Source organism: Populus alba, chromosome 3, assembly GCF_005239225.2.
Source record: "Populus alba chromosome 3, ASM523922v2, whole genome shotgun sequence".
Lineage (NCBI taxonomy): Eukaryota > Viridiplantae > Streptophyta > Magnoliopsida > Malpighiales > Salicaceae > Populus > Populus alba.
Window position 1 is genome coordinate 9,071,225 of NC_133286.1, and position 16,879 is coordinate 9,088,103.

General features: G+C 31.0%; 2 protein-coding genes across 3 annotated transcripts; both read right to left on the minus strand.

Annotated features, from left to right (window-relative positions):
* Positions 1–6,096: 6,096 nt before the first annotated feature.
* On the minus strand, positions 6,097–8,537 carry LOC118037971 (uncharacterized). 2 transcript variants are annotated; one of them, XM_035044168.2, is made up of 3 exons: positions 8,291–8,537; positions 8,025–8,158; positions 6,097–7,277 (listed from the first exon to the last, which is right to left on the minus strand). In XM_035044168.2, exons 1-3 carry the CDS (start codon positions 8,460–8,462, stop codon positions 7,122–7,124), a joined length of 462 nt encoding a protein of 153 aa, XP_034900059.1. In that variant the 5' UTR covers positions 8,463–8,537; the 3' UTR covers positions 6,097–7,121. The 2 variants fall into 2 exon arrangements, with proteins under 2 accessions (XP_034900059.1, XP_034900058.1); XM_035044167.2 differs by having other exon boundaries at positions 8,025–8,165; positions 8,262–8,535.
* Positions 8,538–13,790: 5,253 nt separating this feature from the next.
* On the minus strand, positions 13,791–16,267 carry LOC118037972 (cytochrome c-type biogenesis CcmH-like mitochondrial protein). The gene is made up of 4 exons (XM_035044169.2): positions 16,070–16,267; positions 15,628–15,805; positions 14,467–14,598; positions 13,791–14,380 (listed from the first exon to the last, which is right to left on the minus strand). The coding sequence occupies exons 2-4, from the start codon at positions 15,772–15,774 to the stop codon at positions 14,180–14,182; spliced, it is 480 nt and encodes a 159-aa protein (XP_034900060.1). The 5' UTR covers positions 15,775–15,805; positions 16,070–16,267; the 3' UTR covers positions 13,791–14,179.
* Positions 16,268–16,879: the final 612 nt, after the last annotated feature.

Sequence of the window (16,879 nt, forward strand, 5' to 3'; positions counted from 1 at the left end):
TGAGGTTCAATCTCGTATGTGTGAATTGCAAGCAACAAATTCTAAAGTAAATTTGGTTACTAAAACTGGTTTGAAAATGACTCAAAACAATCTAAAAGTGCAAAAGAAAGTAAACAAATTCAAGAAGAAACAAAATGCTAATAAAAAGCATAGGGTTTGTTTCCATTATAGAAATGAAAGGCATTATATAAAAGAGTGCAGATTCAAGAATTTCAATAAGAAATGTGGTTCTTTCAAAGTGAATGTGGTTCTTTTAAAGTGAATATGGTTGAAAAAGATGAAGTCAAGGTTGGTTGTCGTGGTTTCAAACATTCAAATTAAAATGATTACCGAATTAAATATGGCAACTAATGTTGTAAAGACTTTGGATTGGTGGTTGGATTTTAGTGCATCAACTCATGTTTGCAATAATAAAGCATGATTCAAGACTTATGAAGAATTGAGGAAACTTGAAAAGGTCTTAATAGGTAACCATAATTCTGCCAAAGTTTTGGGAAAATGAAATATTGAGTTGAACTTTTTTTCTGGATAAAAATTGTCTTTAGTCAATGTGTTTCATGTTCCTGAAATTAGAAAAAAACTTATATTTACTAATCTCTTGTGCAAGAAAGTGTTCAAGATTGTTTTGAATTCTAATAAGGTTATTGTAACTAAGAGTGAGATGTTTGTGGGAAAGGGTTATTCTTGTGATGGCATGTTTAAGTTTATTATTAATGAAATTAATGTTATTTCTGCTTATATGGTTGAATCTACTTCTTTTTCTTTTTTTTTTGTATACTAGATTAGGACATCTAAATTATATATATTTAAAATATATGTGTAAGCATGTTTACATTTCATATCAGCATAATAATAATAACAACAAATGTGAAGTATGTATTCAAGCAAATATGACAAAGAAGCTTTTTTTCTAAAATAGAAAGGAATTCTCAATTACTTGAGTTGGTCCATTCTAATATATGTGAAATAAATGGTATGTTAACAAAGGGTGGGAAAAGATATTTCATAACTTTTATTGGTGATTATTCTCATTTTACGTATCTTTACTTGTTAAATACTAAAGATGAAGCCTTTAAAAAATTCAATGAATTCAAGAAAATGGTAGAAAATCAAAAGGAAATGAAAAATAAAATTCTTAGAAGTGATAAAGGTGGAGTACTTTTATAAAGAATTTTTTACATTTTGTGAGAAAAATAGAATAATCCATCAAATGACAGCACCCTATACACCAACATAATGGACTTGTTGAAAAGAAAAATAGGACTTTAGTAGATATGGTCAATGTCATGCTTTTAAATGCTAATTTACCAAATAATTTATGGGGTGAAGCCCTACTTATTGCATGTTACATTCATAATAGAGTACTATCTAAAAAATTAAATGCTTCTCTCTATGAAGCATGAAACAATAGAATACCACATTTGAATTATTTTAAAGTGTAGGGGTGTGTAGCCTTTTTTTTATAAATTTTATGATCCTCGTAGAATAAAATTAGGACCCAAAGATCTTAAGAGTGTTTTTGTTGGTTATGCACAAAATTCAAAGGCTTATAAACTTTTGGATTTAGAAACTAATGTGATTGTTGAATTTATAAATGTTGAATGTATCAAAAATAAATTCATAAGTGATTCAAATATGCAAGAACCAAATCTAAAAGTAATGACTCTAGCTCAACGTTAAGTGAAAAACATAAAAAATTAGAAGTAATATGTTCAAGTGAACCTAGAAGAAATCAAAGAGTTAGAAAGGAAAAACACACAAATATAGATTTTATTTTTATTGATTTAATTATATTTGTAGTGGAAGGTGATAGAAATATAGTATTTAAAAAGACATCTATGATTCTAAATATAAAAAATGATCCAAAAACATTTTGTCAAGCTATGTCTTATAAGAATGTTGCTTTTCATAAAGAAGTGGTAAATGATGAAATGGCTTGGGTCCTAATAGATTTACCTCCAGGTTCTAAGCCAATAGAATGTAAGTGGGTGTTTAGAAGAAAATACAATATCAATGGTTCTATACAAACCTTCAAGGCAAGATTAGTTGCCAAATATTTTACTTTAAAAGAGGGTATTGATTATTTTGACATTTATTCTCTGATGGCAAGAATTACATCAATTAGAGTTTTATTTGCATTAAGATCAATTTATAAATTGTATATTCATCAAATGGATGTAAAAATGGCTTTCCTAAATAGAGATTTAAAGGAGAAAGTGTACATGGAGAAACCTGAGGGTTTTATACTTTTTGGAAATGAAGAAAAAGTCTATATATTGGTAAAGTTTTTAAATGGTTTAAAACAAGCTCCGAAACAATGGCATGAAAAGTTTGACAAAGTAATTTTATTGAATGGTTTTCATCACAATGGTGCTAATAAGTGTATGTATTTTAAATTTGCAAAAGATTTTGGTGTGATTATTTATCTCTACATAGATGACATGTTAATATTTAACACCAATATGATTGGAATAGTTGAAACCAAAAGTTATCTCACTTTTATCTTTAAAATGAAAGATCTTGGTGAAGTAGATACAATTTTAGGTATCAAAAGTTAAGACACATAGTGATGGCTATGCATTTAATGAATCACAATATATTGAGAAAATGCTTGATAAGTTTAAGCATCTCAATGTAAAAAAGGCTAATACCCCATTTAACCCTAGTATGAAGTTAAATGATTATGGTAATAAAGCAATAGCACAACTAGAATATGTTAATGCCATTGGAAGTCTTATGTATGATGTGCATTGTACAAGACCAGATATAACTTTTGCTATATGCAAGTTATCAAGATATACAAGTAAGTCGAATATAGATCATTAGAAGGCTATTACAAGAGTCTTTGGTTATCTAAAAACAACAATCGATTTGGGCTTGTTTTATTCTGATTTTCCAGCTGTGATGGAAGGATATAATGATGCAAGTTGGATAACTAGTTCAAGTGATTATAAGTCCACATCGGGATGGATTTTCTCACTTAGAGGAGGTGCAATATCTTGGGCATCAAAGAAACAAATATGCATCTTTCATTCTACCATTGAATCAGAATTTATTGTTATGGTTGTTGCAAGTAAAGAAGCAGAATGACTAAGAAATATGTTCTTTGATAATAAGTTATGGCCACAACTTATGTCAGCTATTGCTATATATTGCGTTAGTGAAGCAATTATGTCTTCAGCTTATAGTAACATTTACAATGGTAAGTCAAGACATATAAGCATTCAACATGAATATATTCGAAAGTTGATTACAAATGAGGTAATCACCATTTTTTATGTGAAATCTGTGAATAATTTAGCGGATCCGCTCACAAAAGAACTATCTAGAGACATTGTATGAAAAACAACTAATAGAAAGGAGTTGAAACCTGTTATTAAAGATACCAGTAATAAAAACCCAACTTTACATCAACAAGAAGCTTATCTCTAAGTTTAATAGATAAAACAAGTTATTGTTTAGTATATGTTGAACACTTATAATTAATTTTAGACCTTATTCTGATAGTATTCAATGTGTTTTATTACACAAAGGAGGATAAGCGTAGGCTATTAATGGAATTTAAAATTCGTGTTTAATGTGATAAAGAGATGTATAATTCCACCAATATAAATATAGAAATGGTGCCGCTTTTGACAAGAGTTAGGGTTTTCTCTTGTAAATATTAATAAAAATAAGATTTTAGCACATGGCCATAATAGTGCTAAACAGTTGCAAACCTCTTTAAGAGTTTGGATAGTATTATATGTGTAATATCTTTTATTCTATAACAAAAGTTTTGGTTTAATCTGTAGACACCAATAACTTTAGTAGGATTTAAGTTCTAACATTAATTGAAGGTTTAAATTGCAAAATACCTTCTTGTAAAGATAATTCTATCAAGTGAAAAGACATTCATTACAAACTAGTGGGGGATTATTGGTGTAATTTGTAAATGAATAAAAAATAGAAGAAGATGTATATCCGACATTGAAAAGAAACACTCCCTCCTAATGTTTATAAGTGTGGGTTTTTATTGTGTAGTAAATTAAATCATGGTGGAAGGACTCTCCTATTTGGCCTCATAATGCTATTATATGGATATTTATAATATCAAAAGATAGCATTTGGGGCTTAAAACTTGAAACATAATATGTCAGTGAGATTAATTCATCTTTGAATTAATTTTTGTAATTAATTTTGATATTTATGACTGTTGAGATAAAACTGAATAACAATTATTCAATTTAATTTAAAGTATAACTATTTCATGAACAATTATATTGTTTCATGAATAGTCATACTATTTGATGAACAATCATATTATTTGATGAACAGTCATAGTATTTCGTCAACAATCATAATGTTTCATTTTTATGTTTCAAGTCTATAAAAATATGGTACTACACAGAAAACAGAAATATAATAAAAATATATATATTATTTTATTGGTTTTATCTTCTCATTCTTTTAAAGGTTTAGAGAACTTATTTATATTTTAAAGGTGTTGTTTTTTTATGGAATAAATAAATATCATAAAAATAGTATTTTCACGCCTCTAAACCAATTTCATATTTATTTCAATCCTAAATATTTCTAACATCTTTGGTGTTGTTGCTGCTGTCAGTGAAGGACAACTGTCGTGGGTTGCTGGGGAGGTTAGAGAAACTCTTTTGTGTTTGTTTACTCCTGGGGTTTTGGTATGGGTGTGCTGGAGGGTGGTGGCAACACTAACCATGGTGGCTTATCTTGGAGGAGGTGGTGATACTCACAGTGCTGCCCCTTTGGTCCGTTTTGGAAGATGAGAGAAACATTGTCTCCTTTTTTTCTTGTTTTTTTTTTCCTTTACTTTTGAGAGAGTGCAACTGGTGCATAGAAGGGTTAATTATTTTTAGGCTTTCTTTTGTCTGGAGGGTCACGGGTTTTGTTCTTCCTTTCAAACAGAGAGTGAAGTCATAAGGTTTGTGTCATATATGGGAGAGAAAATGGGAGGGGGGGTCCCGGTTTTGCTGCTTTTTCTTGGTCTCTCAGGAGAATGTGGAAGTCATGCAAGAGGATTGTTTTTATATATATATGGTTAATGCTCTAACTAATTTTATTTATTTATTATTATTATTATTATTTTCGTAATGTTCTCCCCTAAATCTTTCTGCTTTTTTGTGTGTGGTATAATCATAGGCAAAATAAATTTGTGTTTTTTCTTCTAATTGTTTGTCCTCCAGGCAACTAAAAAATCACTTTGATCCTTTATTTTTCTTTATTTACATCTTTGATCCCCTTGTTAGTGTATATTTTTTATATTTTTATTTTTTTATTTTGATATTTAAAAAAAAAACAATATAAATGTTGGCTTGATGATAAAAATAAATAATGAACTTGAAATGAAGGCGTTAATAATAGTTGAATGCATTAAAAATAAATTTTTGAATTTTAAATTCTTTTAAAAAGATTAAAAATGTTGTGAACAATGAAAATATTTTTTTTATTGAATTTTTATAGAACTATTAATAAAATGAGCTTGAAAATCAGGTAATGACAATATCTATAAAGATTATCACTATTGCGGGTCCTCTCAACTGTGTAGGTCCAGGCATTAGAAAAGATGTTATCGTTGCTTACAACGAAGTCATAAGAACTTCAAAATGGACATGGATTTTTCAAGGCTGCTTGATGGGGTTTATATTATTTGTCTGGGCTTCAACCTTTCTTCGTTGTATCGCAAAACAAAGTCCTCCGATACTTGTATTAGTAAAATAATCGAGGAGAGAAGTGTCTGTGAGGAAAATAATGAAAACAGTAAGACAAAATTTGCGAAGAATGTTTTTTGTATGAGAATGGATACTGAATTGTTGTTCTGCACTTTTTGGCCCTTAGATATTTATATACACATGAATAAAGAGCTTGGTTGGGAACACGGCTAGCTACGTGTTCCCAAAATTTTTGAGTTTTTTTTTTTTTATTATTATTTAAAGAGCAGAAAACACCTTCACACCCAAACTTAAAGAATTGTCCAGAGAAAACTCTAAAGGTCACACTGCTTGTTGTGACTGCTGTCTCGCTGATAAATTCTTCGCGTGCTTTCATTGGGCTTAATGATTGCATTTTGATGGATTGAACTCGAAAAAAACAAACGATTACATCACATCACCAGAGAAAAAAGATCAGTCATTGCAATGTAGTAACACTTATTGATGCCCGTTTTTTAAAAAATAGAAAGTTTAGACAACCTTTATCTGTTACTCGTTAAATCCATGGTTTCAATTGCCACAGCCTTCCAGTACATCTCCATCGCTCCTTGATCGCCTTGAAGCAGTAGCTTCTTTGTTTATCTCCAATCTGTAAAGAGGGCGTGTTTGACCCTCGCAGCTTCCCACTGATTGAATCCTGAAGCTGAATACAAGTGTCTTGGCTCTTGAGATAGATAGCTTGCTAGGGATTCACACCATCATGTCTTCTACTGCACCAGCCAATGAACTCGGAAAACTGTCCCGGATGTCTCAAGGTCTGGCCTTGAAGTATAGTGGTATTCTAATTGCTGCATAGAGATTTGTATATAGTAAAGTACATAGGTATGGAATGAGAACATCGAGATTTGGGCTCTGTTGTCAGTCCATGCATGAATGACAAACCACTTGAGCTCTCAAGTTTGTTCTTGTAAGGTTTTTGATTGAATCGTGATCTGTTATGTCTAACTAACGTTGTAGTGAATCTTGAACTTCTAGCTAATGTACTCTTAATTGACAGTTTTGTGTCGAAATAAAGCAAAGAATCTGAATAGGCAGCTGTCTGGAGGAAGAAGAAGCAGGACCTACAGCGACCATGATGTCATTTCTAATTGTCAAGACAAGTCATTCATCATATATGAAGTGTAAGATGCTTATGATTTTTCTTGTAATGTTCCACAATGAGCCTCATATATAGCAAAGACTCGAAACCAAAAACAAATTAAAAGAGAGTTTTCTGGTCATATATATATATAAAAACCGATGCAAGACTGCAACTGGAAACTTTAATGAGCTGAAACTTCATGAATACACTTGGTGAAATTCATGCCAATTATTGCAAAAAGGCTCGATACAAACACTGGTTTCTCCCCCACCTAAGCTAAACTCTGTGGCATATCGAATGTAAATGGTATAAACTCAAAGCTTACTGGCTTTATTTGAATTATTATGTGAGGCCATCCATTGCTTTCCCAGAGCAATAAGTTCCCCGTTACTTTTCCTTCTAACCTCTACGAGCACTGATGTTATCCTTCCCTTGTCCCCCACAACCTTTGCCTCTACTTCAACTTCTTCCTGCCATAATAGTAGCAACATACATTTAGGAATAGTGAGTAAGAAGAAAAGGAGCAAATGCATTATTGTTTTCCCTCTAATCTACTTCTCCAGAAGTATAGCTTTGAATGCTCCCTTTTGTCCAGCGATACAATTTCCTTTGAAGATGACACCAGAGATCCTTCCTGTGGTGAAGTCCATATACAAAGAATGAAGGGATTGGGATACAGGATATACTATTCACTGAAGGATTGCAGGGAAAAGGCCCTGAACAAGTAAGTTTTCTACCAAGGACAAACGAATTCTGGGAAAAACTAGTGAGCACAAAACATTATAAAACGTTTGCCATTTGAATTGGCGTGCATATCATACTGATACATCTAAAAACATAGCTACTTGTGGCGAAAGTTTTATGATTAGGAAAAGCAAGATTACACTGATAAGTTTTCAACTACAATCTATTGTCTTCATTGCCTAAGAGGTATTTTGTCTAACAGATCATATTCCCTAGCACTACTTCAATAATTCCCGAATCCCTGAATTAAACCTTTCTGTAAACCTTGATTATGTATTAGCCCTAACGGCATAACAGCTTGTCAGCCTGGATTATTTGAATGATAACCCCTCCATCTCCCAATTCATTCTCTGAGTTTCCAGTACAAGTAGAACTCAAAAGTCAAGTCTTGACGATTCAATATATGCGGCCATGTCATGTAAGAATAAATACACAAAAAATAAAATAATTGAAAGAAAGAGTCGAAAGTGAACTTGAATTTTAGCCGTGGATAAAAAGGAGATGTTGAGGTCAACAGATGCTTTGATATGGCCACCATAGGAGTAAATAGCAGCTGCACCCACATCATCAATCAACGTTGCCATGGCTCCAACATGCCAATTCCCATCTGCATCCTAACATAATAATTGTTACATTACATCAATTTATTAGCATATGAAAAATAGAAAGCAAGAAAGATTCCAAGTTACTAAGTGGTTGAAAGGCCTAACTGATATGCGGTTTGAAACGACAAAATCACAGAGTACGAAACCCTTGTGTGCCTTCACTATTTTGAGACCTTCAAGAGTAATTGCCTCCAGTTGGTGGCCTAAACCATTTGAGAGATCTTCAAGCCATCTATTGGAGCTCTGCATTGGATTGTCTTCCATCTCCCTTTCTTTGCTGTTAAAAGAAATGGCGCCTGTTTTCATAGATCGGTTGCCTCCATGAGGATTATTAAAAGAAAATCAGTCTGTCTTGGCGGCCATTTATGTAAGCCAGCAGAAACTATTTTTTTATTAAAATGATGGATTTACCTTCTATCGAGTCTTACAACTATGCCCCTAGCAACCGGTCAAAATTATGTCGTCACCTGGTGGAATAAGAGCCTCTAGAAATTATTCAAACTTTAATACATATTATTTAATTTTAGTATATGTAGAATTAATTAAAATATGTATAAATTCATCCATATTTATATTAATTAAAAAAAAATCCATGTACATTAACACTAAGTGATAATTTAATTAGTTAGATTTTAAATTTATTTTTTAATAATTATAAATTTGAGTGTTTTGAGGACTGCTAAAGGTTATAATTTTTAACTTTAAAATTTATAAAATTAATTAAAATGCACATAAAATAATCTTAATCTGAATATTAGCTTTTTTTTTTCTGACATTTAATTTTTCTAAATACTGTGCTGGCATGTGCTGTCAACTTTATTTGAAATGACATATAACTGAGGGCAACAGGAAGGGATCTTCAAGCGTAGTTATATAAGAAAAGAGAAAAAGACTCATATTAGAAAATGTTAATAATATAGGGACAAAAATAAATATGAGTAACCCTCCCTAGCAGTGGTTGGTGTGACGATGTAACAGTCTTGTAGGAATTAAGGTTATAAAGGATGAAATTGTAAGGTTTTATTGGAGTGAAAGTGTAAGATAACAAGGATCGTAGGTACTGAATTAGAAATAAAGAAATAATTTGGTGACCAATTTGAGGTTGGTCGGGCCTCCCATGGACTAAGACCAAATTATAAAACCTGCAACACCTCTTCCTTGTACTGGAATAAAAATTAGGTCCTCGATTTACTGAGGACCAAGTCATATTATTGCCAATTCTAAGAATTCTTCTGCCACGCGTCGCCGACATGTGGGTGAGATGATTTAAGCCATCCACGTGTCTCCCAATAAATCTTAGCATCTCCTGAACCTTCTTCTTTAACCTTCCCAATTCCTTTTATTTCTTTTTTGTCCCACCCTAAAGTCTCCGAGGCAACAAATCTTTCCCTCTGGTGTACTGCAGACGAATTTACAAGAAAAATATGTCTTGGTAAAGGGGATTTAAAAATGAAAATGATATAGTGTGGTAAACATCTTGAAAGAATAAATAATATAGAATGTAAAAGGTATTTTAGAAATAATACAATTTGAATACAACCATTTTTCAAATATCAATTCTATACATGACCTCGAATATAACATCGATCAATTTCTTATGTTCGTATTTGGAATTTTAACTTATTTTTCTAATTACATTTATTTAATTTTTGTAATTTTAGATTTCTTATCAGGATAGATATTGAATATTCCTTATTTTTACTCAATGCTATTAAAATCACAAATTAACTCATAAAATCGTAAGATTTTACAAATTAGTATATGCTTAATGTGTAAAATCACTTTAAAAACTTGAAAATTGATAAAATTAGGTGAAATCGTATAAAAACACGATTTTAGACCTAATTTTACAATTTCAACAAAACCATACACTGCAGTATATGTTCCCTCCAAGCTCCAACCCTCCATAGTCCACATCAGCATTAGCCAATAGCTAATAGCCACACACACATACAACATTTACTCTAAGACAATAAGGCCTAATCTCTTTCTCTATTAACCAACCACATGAGATTGACAACTCACGGCTTCTTCTTCATTAATAGTAGCAACACTCTTCTTTTTTTCCCCATCATCAACAGCTTTCTACCTTTCTTTTCAGAGTTCAATCTTCGACTCTTCATCAACAGAGCTCTCTCCTTTTTTTCATCATCAACGACATCCTCTTCACTTTTCATCAATAATGCTCTCATTTTCAGTCTTCATCAACGACTTCCTCTTCAGGCTTCATCAATAACGCTCTTCTTTTTTTTCCATTATCAAACAACTTCCTCTTCACCGTAAGTTGTTCTATTTATAATGTCTATTGAGTCTAAAAGTGAAAATGTGATATCCTCTTGTACAGATGTTGATTTTCCTAGTCCTTATTGCCTATGATTTTGAATAACCCTTGTAATTTTTTGCCTACCTTGTATTATTAATTACACATGATTGGTGCTGCAATAAATGCTTGTGTGCAAAAGTGTCGTTAAGTTCATTCTAAAAATTCTACATTTTAGGATGTTATTTCAGTATGCAGGGTTCCTTCACTAAAGCAAGGGATTGTTCAATATATTAGGGCTATATATGTTTTCCCAGAAAGTGGTTTTGGGAAACCACTTTTCAAATTTTCCTGTGTTTGTTTGTCCATTAGAAAAGTTGGTCAACGGAAAACACTTTCCAATCAAAAAAAAAATTTGGCTTGATTTTTAGGAAAAGTGTTTTCCTGAAAACTTTGGGCGGAAAACACTTTTTAAAAGTTGTGAAAAATTTAGAAATGTCATATTATTTATTGATTATATTAAATTGGGTCCTCAAACTTTTGATTGATATATATATATATATTATATAGAATATTTATTTTTCAATTTCATCTCTTTAAAATTTAATTTTTATATTAACTTTGGTCCTTATTTTTATAATTATTATTTTCTTTTCCTTTATCATTTTTTTTATTGAATTTTTTTATCAAATTTGATCCTTATTCTTTTGATTTTTATTTATTTTATTTGAAATAATTTATGAAATTTTTTAGATTTGATCTCTATTATTTTGATTATTATTTATTTTATTGAGATAATTTATAAAATTATATTTTTTTTTCAATTTCATTCTCATTGAACTTTTTAATTTGTAAGATTGTTTCTCATTATTTTAATAAACTTGAGAAAAATAAAACATTAATAAGTTATTTTACAGCTCATTTTTCATAACATAACCAATCACTGGAAAGTGTTTTCCAACTTATTTTCTATTACATTACCAAATATCATAAAATAATTCATTTTTCTGAAATTCACTTTTCAAAAAGAAACTACTTTCCAGCAAATAAATAGGGCTTAGATGATAGACTATATTATATTAGCTCTTGAGGAGACTGTCATGCATGGATTAAGCCAATTTTGAAACCCAAAAGGAATGTTAATTCAACATATATTCTTCCTAATGGAGGTTGATGTACAACAATTGTAGAATAAATTTGGAGCATTAGCAACTAATCAAATATCATATAGAAAATGAATTATCACCTTTGTTTTCCAATATATGTGTTGCTTGATTTTGATATGTTGTCTGCATCCATGAAAATTATATATTCTACACAAGTAGTTCTCTAAGAATGTTTTGCAGATAGAAGAAATTTTTCATTTTCAACAAGCAAAGTTGCAAAGCATTAATAACTTAGATTGAGGAAACTTTGTATCAAACAGTTAAGTTGCTGAATGAGAGTATTATAGTGAGTTTTGTTATTTTTAAGGAGTAATAACTTGGATTCATAAAATAGAACTGGAGCAATAATTTAAAGAAGATCAAAACGATAGCTTAGAACAACAAAATCAGTAGACACATTATATGAATTATGATCTCTTCTTTAGTTTTATGAGTTCTTTATGCATGCTTCTGGATTATATGAATTGTTATGCATAATACATATATTATGGTACTTCTTTTTTAACACAAATTTAATTAGAATTATATAATGTTTGGATTGATTACAGGGCTGATTTGAGTTGATTCTTGAATTGTTGAACTTATGGCATCTAGAAAATATTCTTCTGGTAATAGGCTTGATGTAGGATGGTAACATGGTATAGTTATTAATAAAAATTCTAGAAAAGTTCAGTGTAAGTATTGTAAAAAAATTTTATCAAAGGAGAGTCATGGTATTGAAGATGATTTGAAGATTAAAATTGATGACAATTTAGAGAATTCGAGTTTTAAGTTAAATAACATTGACAATATTGGTGTTAGTACTAGTAGTAGTACTAATGTTTATAATATTGGTGTTGGTACTAGTAGTGACATAAATAATCCTCTCGATGATAATGATATTGATGAATGTCTGAGGAATAATAACGCAAATGAAGGCAATGAAGCTAATTTTAGTTTATATGACACATTAACAGATTGTTTTTTTTTTTTAAGTTTGTTAATGATTAGTTAATGAAAAGTCTCTTAAATTATATATGAATTTTTATTTGAACCATACATTTTAAGATCCTTGAACTATGTATGAATTTTTATTTGAACCATGTATTTTAAGGTGCTTATAATATGTATGGAAAAAAAATTCTTTATAATTTTATAATTTCAAGATTTCACAATCTAATTTTACAATCTAAAGTTATTTTGTATTTTCTTAGCCATATTAAAAATATATTTTTGACAACCTTGCTAAAAAGGTTTGCTGGCTATACGTTTTACTTCTTTAACAAAAATGGGTTTTAAATAAGTATCATGCCCATCCATCCATGTATGCTCCTCATGATTAAAATTAATCTCCATCCGCCAACTATTATTCTCAGTGTAACCATCCATTACCCTGTAATTTTCTTACTTTATCCATAATTAACTACAAATTAGTCCTTTTTAAAAAAATTGATTTCAAACCAATTCTTCAAAAAAAAATTAATATTTTATTTCAGCTTTGTGATATTGTACATTTTTTTGTACTAAATTATCTTGATATCATAATTTGAATTGCAGGTGCGTGAATTAATCTAGATTTACTCGTTATTTATTTTTCAAGTTACAAGTTTGTTATGCTAACTCAAATTAACTTAAATTTTATTTATTATTAAATTTCATTATTTTATATATTTAATAAGTTCAGTGTTTAGTTCATCAGTGGCCACAAAAATGGTGTTGCTACTGACCTTGGGTTGGGTATCGGTATGATACAACATATCACATTTCAACAGGGATGACCCCTTTCCAAACACTGTATGGACGGCTACCACCCTCTATTCCAATGTACAATGAAGAACTATATCGCTCAACACTGGTGAATGGGTATTTTTGAAGCTGCACCCATACCGCCAACAAACAGTCTTCAAACGAGTCCATCAAAAACTAGCTAATTGATTTTATGGACCCTACCAGATTCTAGAGAAGATCCGATCTGTTACAGTTATCGAAAGGGGCACACACTCACCCGGTATTTCATGTGTCACTACTTAAACGATATCAGGACACCAAGGGCATTGCTGATATGAAACCAGTTGAGTTATCACCATTTATTGACGAAGGGGTATTCATCTTGGAGCTTCAAACCATTTTAGACTACCACTGGCCCGAGCAAGGAACCTATCTTGTTGAAGAGAGCTTAATGCAATGGAAGCACCTTAAAAAATAGAGGACTTACAGACTTAGAGCCCGTTAAAAATTAAAAAATATTTTAAAAAATAATCACAATCACATTTTTAAATAAACCCTTAACTGCTATGAAAATCTGATTCCAACGTGTTGAATTTGGTGTTCATAGCATACAAATAAAGCATCAGTTTTTGTGTGATATGGATAAAAATATATATATTCCAACAGAAGAAATTGAATAAGAAGACACCAGTAGGCATGCTAACGTGAAGACTCTGAATTGGAATTCTGGAGTTACAACAGAAAATCAGGGGACAATCATACTTCTTTCTCATTACCAAGGGCAACCCCCTTTCAACAAGTTGATCAGCATCCCTTCCATACTTACCAGGGTACTACCCATCAGAGCAGAGCCAAGTGCAAATGCAAACAATCAAGGGGAAAAACACTCATTATCGACCAGTCCAACTTCTCCACCAGGATGGAGTAGATCCTCCTGGGGGAGGAGGTGTAAGAATATCCAGCATAGTTTCCTTCTCCTTAGGGGTCAATGGAGCACCTCTAACTAGGTCCAGAGCCATAATGTGAACATTAGTATTTTGCCTGTGTTTCTTGTACGCCCAAAATCCTCCAGCAACACCTGCAACTAGAAGCTGCCCAAAACTTCATATTATAAGTATGGACTTAAGAAGAAAGCTTCTGTTACTAAATGATGGTACTTATAAGCTCTTTAACTGACCGGTGAAAGCCACAAGGCTGCAGTCTGCATATCAAATTTTGGAGCATAAAGTACTGTCTCCCCAAAATCATCCTCGAGCTTTTTGTAGATATCTTTGTCAGTTTTCCCAGCCTGAATCTCATCACGAATCAACTACATCACAAATATTATCAGCATGTCAGTTTTGAATGGTATCAGACAGCAAGACAATTAGAGAAGCATTAAGATGGGATCAGTATCAAGGAAACTATTGACCAAACTACTAGTCTGGTAAACGAAATTGCAAAAAGCAGAAAATTAACCAAATATCATGCTAGGAGGTAGCAATGATGATTCAAGTTGTGACTGATGAGTCTAAACAAAAAACCATTCACTAAATTGCCATTGTTTGATAATTCTAGTTTGGAAACAAGTTTCTCATCAAAGGAGTAGTTGAAAACATGCTAAATTTACTACATACAGCTACGATTCCACAGTTTCTCTGCCAACAGTGATCGTCCTATGCAGCTATCAGCAAAGGTTTGTATCACTATATAACAAACTCTTGAAGCCTAAGCTCTTAACTGCACACTAGCAATGATTTATTTTAGTAAGTTAAAATGTTATAAAGGCAACAATCAAAACTTTCCAAGCTTCTGAAGATAAAATGTTGACATCACTCCACACGGTTTTGAAATGATAGACTCAAAGCTTAATTGAAGGTCCAATGAAGTGTCATTGAATCATGGAACATGACAACAGGGTTTGAATCGTTGAACAAGGACAATAACAAGCATTGCCCGTGGGCGATCTGAAATGGTGATTTACGAGGATTGATCAAAAGAATGAAAAAAATAAATAAAACAAGACATGGCAAAAAATCAAAATCATTTAAGAAACCATCTAAAATGTTTCAAAATGTGGCTTGGACTCAAACCGGCCCGTCAATATATACTCCTATTAGACAATTATAAAAGTCATAACCTGGGATCTCTTTAACAATTTAAACGTTTGAATTAAAATGGTTTCTTACATGATATCAAAGTCTTAATTACCAACGTTGAGATGGTTATTTGACACCTAATCCGCAGTTGAAATTAGAAGCAAAACATTGAAAATAGAAAATAAAAATGTAAAAGCAGCATTAGGATAATCATATTCTATTAGGAACATTTACAAGATATAACATGATAATATTTATACCTTCCTTAGGAGAATGGCGATATCTGCCTGTGAATCTTCAATGGACTGACTCCCGCATTCAGTGCACCTAACATTGTGGCTAATATTCCTTGCTCGAGCATCCACTACCTGGGCCTTCTTCAACTCCTCGTCTTGTTCGTTTCCCATAATAGGTAAATATCTTCCAACTTGAAAGTAACTAACAAATATCAAAAACCCAAGAGTTTAGAAATCTTGATTTTGTCCAATTCTCAGTGAGGCATTTTATCAAACACATGGTAAGCACCTCGAGACCCAGAAAAAACAATCATCAAGAAGAAAAGCCAGAAATACAATTCAAGAAAACCGTAGGGGAATACACAATAAACTAGTGATTGGTTGAATTGAGGAGAGGTCCTCCAATAGCTAAATTCCAAACAGGGAGAGGGAGTAGAATAAATAGAGGGAATCAAAGAACGCATACCTGACACACACAGATAACAGTGACTAGAGAATATAAAGATGTTGGCTATTTAGAATTAACAAGCTTGATGGGGTTATGTTTCTCAAAGTGTTTGGATGATTAATGTTTTTGAAATGTCAAAAACAATCTTTAATTAAATCAAACTAATATCAAAATGAATTAAGAGCTTTTAGCTATCTTGTTTATCCATTAAAACAACATTTTTAAACTGATTTTTTTTTTTCTGAATCTATTTATAAGCCATTAAATTTACAAATAAAAATAAGCACATTTTAACTAAGAGAAGATTAAAAAAAAAAAAAAAGAATCTGAGTTGGAGTCATCCATCCATAAATATAAAAAAATAAAGTTAGTTGTTGGTTAAGAATTATGCTTATATTTTAAAAAACATTATTTAGGAATACAATGCAAATCATGTTTTATAAAAATTTAAAAATTTTTGTTTTGTTTAAATTTAATTTTTTATATATTTTCATATTGTTTTGATATACTGATATCAAAAATAAATTTTAAAAAATAAAAAAATATTATTTTTTAATATATTTTAAATAAAAAATACTTTAAAAAATAAAATTTATCATACTTTCAAATACATTCTAAACTAGTCGTGTGCGACCCACATTAAAGAGGAGAGGCATATTATTATAACCATATTTTGTATAGTTTTCTTGATTTTTCTGCTTTTACATTTTATCAAGAAATACTTAATATGAATTTTATTTGCTAGGATATAAGTTTATTCCCACTCATTAATTGTTATAGATTAATAACAATTAATATGAAATTTTTTAATTGTTATAGACTAATAAC

Excerpts from the sequence above, each read along its gene's own strand:
- LOC118037971 (XM_035044167.2), bottom strand. The coding sequence starts at position 8,462 with ATGAAAACAGGCGCCATTTCTTTTAACAGCAAAGAAAGGGAGATGGAA. Across the intron at positions 8,166-8,261 it reads TCGTTTCAAACCGCATATCA|GATGCAGATGGGAATTGGCA; the intron begins GTTAGGCCTTTC and ends TTATTATGTTAG. Across the intron at positions 7,278-8,024 it reads TATCCACGGCTAAAATTCAA|GAAGAAGTTGAAGTAGAGGC; the intron begins GTTCACTTTCGA and ends CTATTATGGCAG.
- LOC118037972 (XM_035044169.2), bottom strand. The coding sequence starts at position 15,774 with ATGGGAAACGAACAAGACGAGGAGTTGAAGAAGGCCCAGGTAGTGGAT. Across the intron at positions 14,599-15,627 it reads TCGCCATTCTCCTAAGGAAG|TTGATTCGTGATGAGATTCA; the intron begins GTATAAATATTA and ends TTTGTGATGTAG. Across the intron at positions 14,381-14,466 it reads CAGCCTTGTGGCTTTCACCG|CTTCTAGTTGCAGGTGTTGC; the intron begins GTCAGTTAAAGA and ends AGTTTTGGGCAG.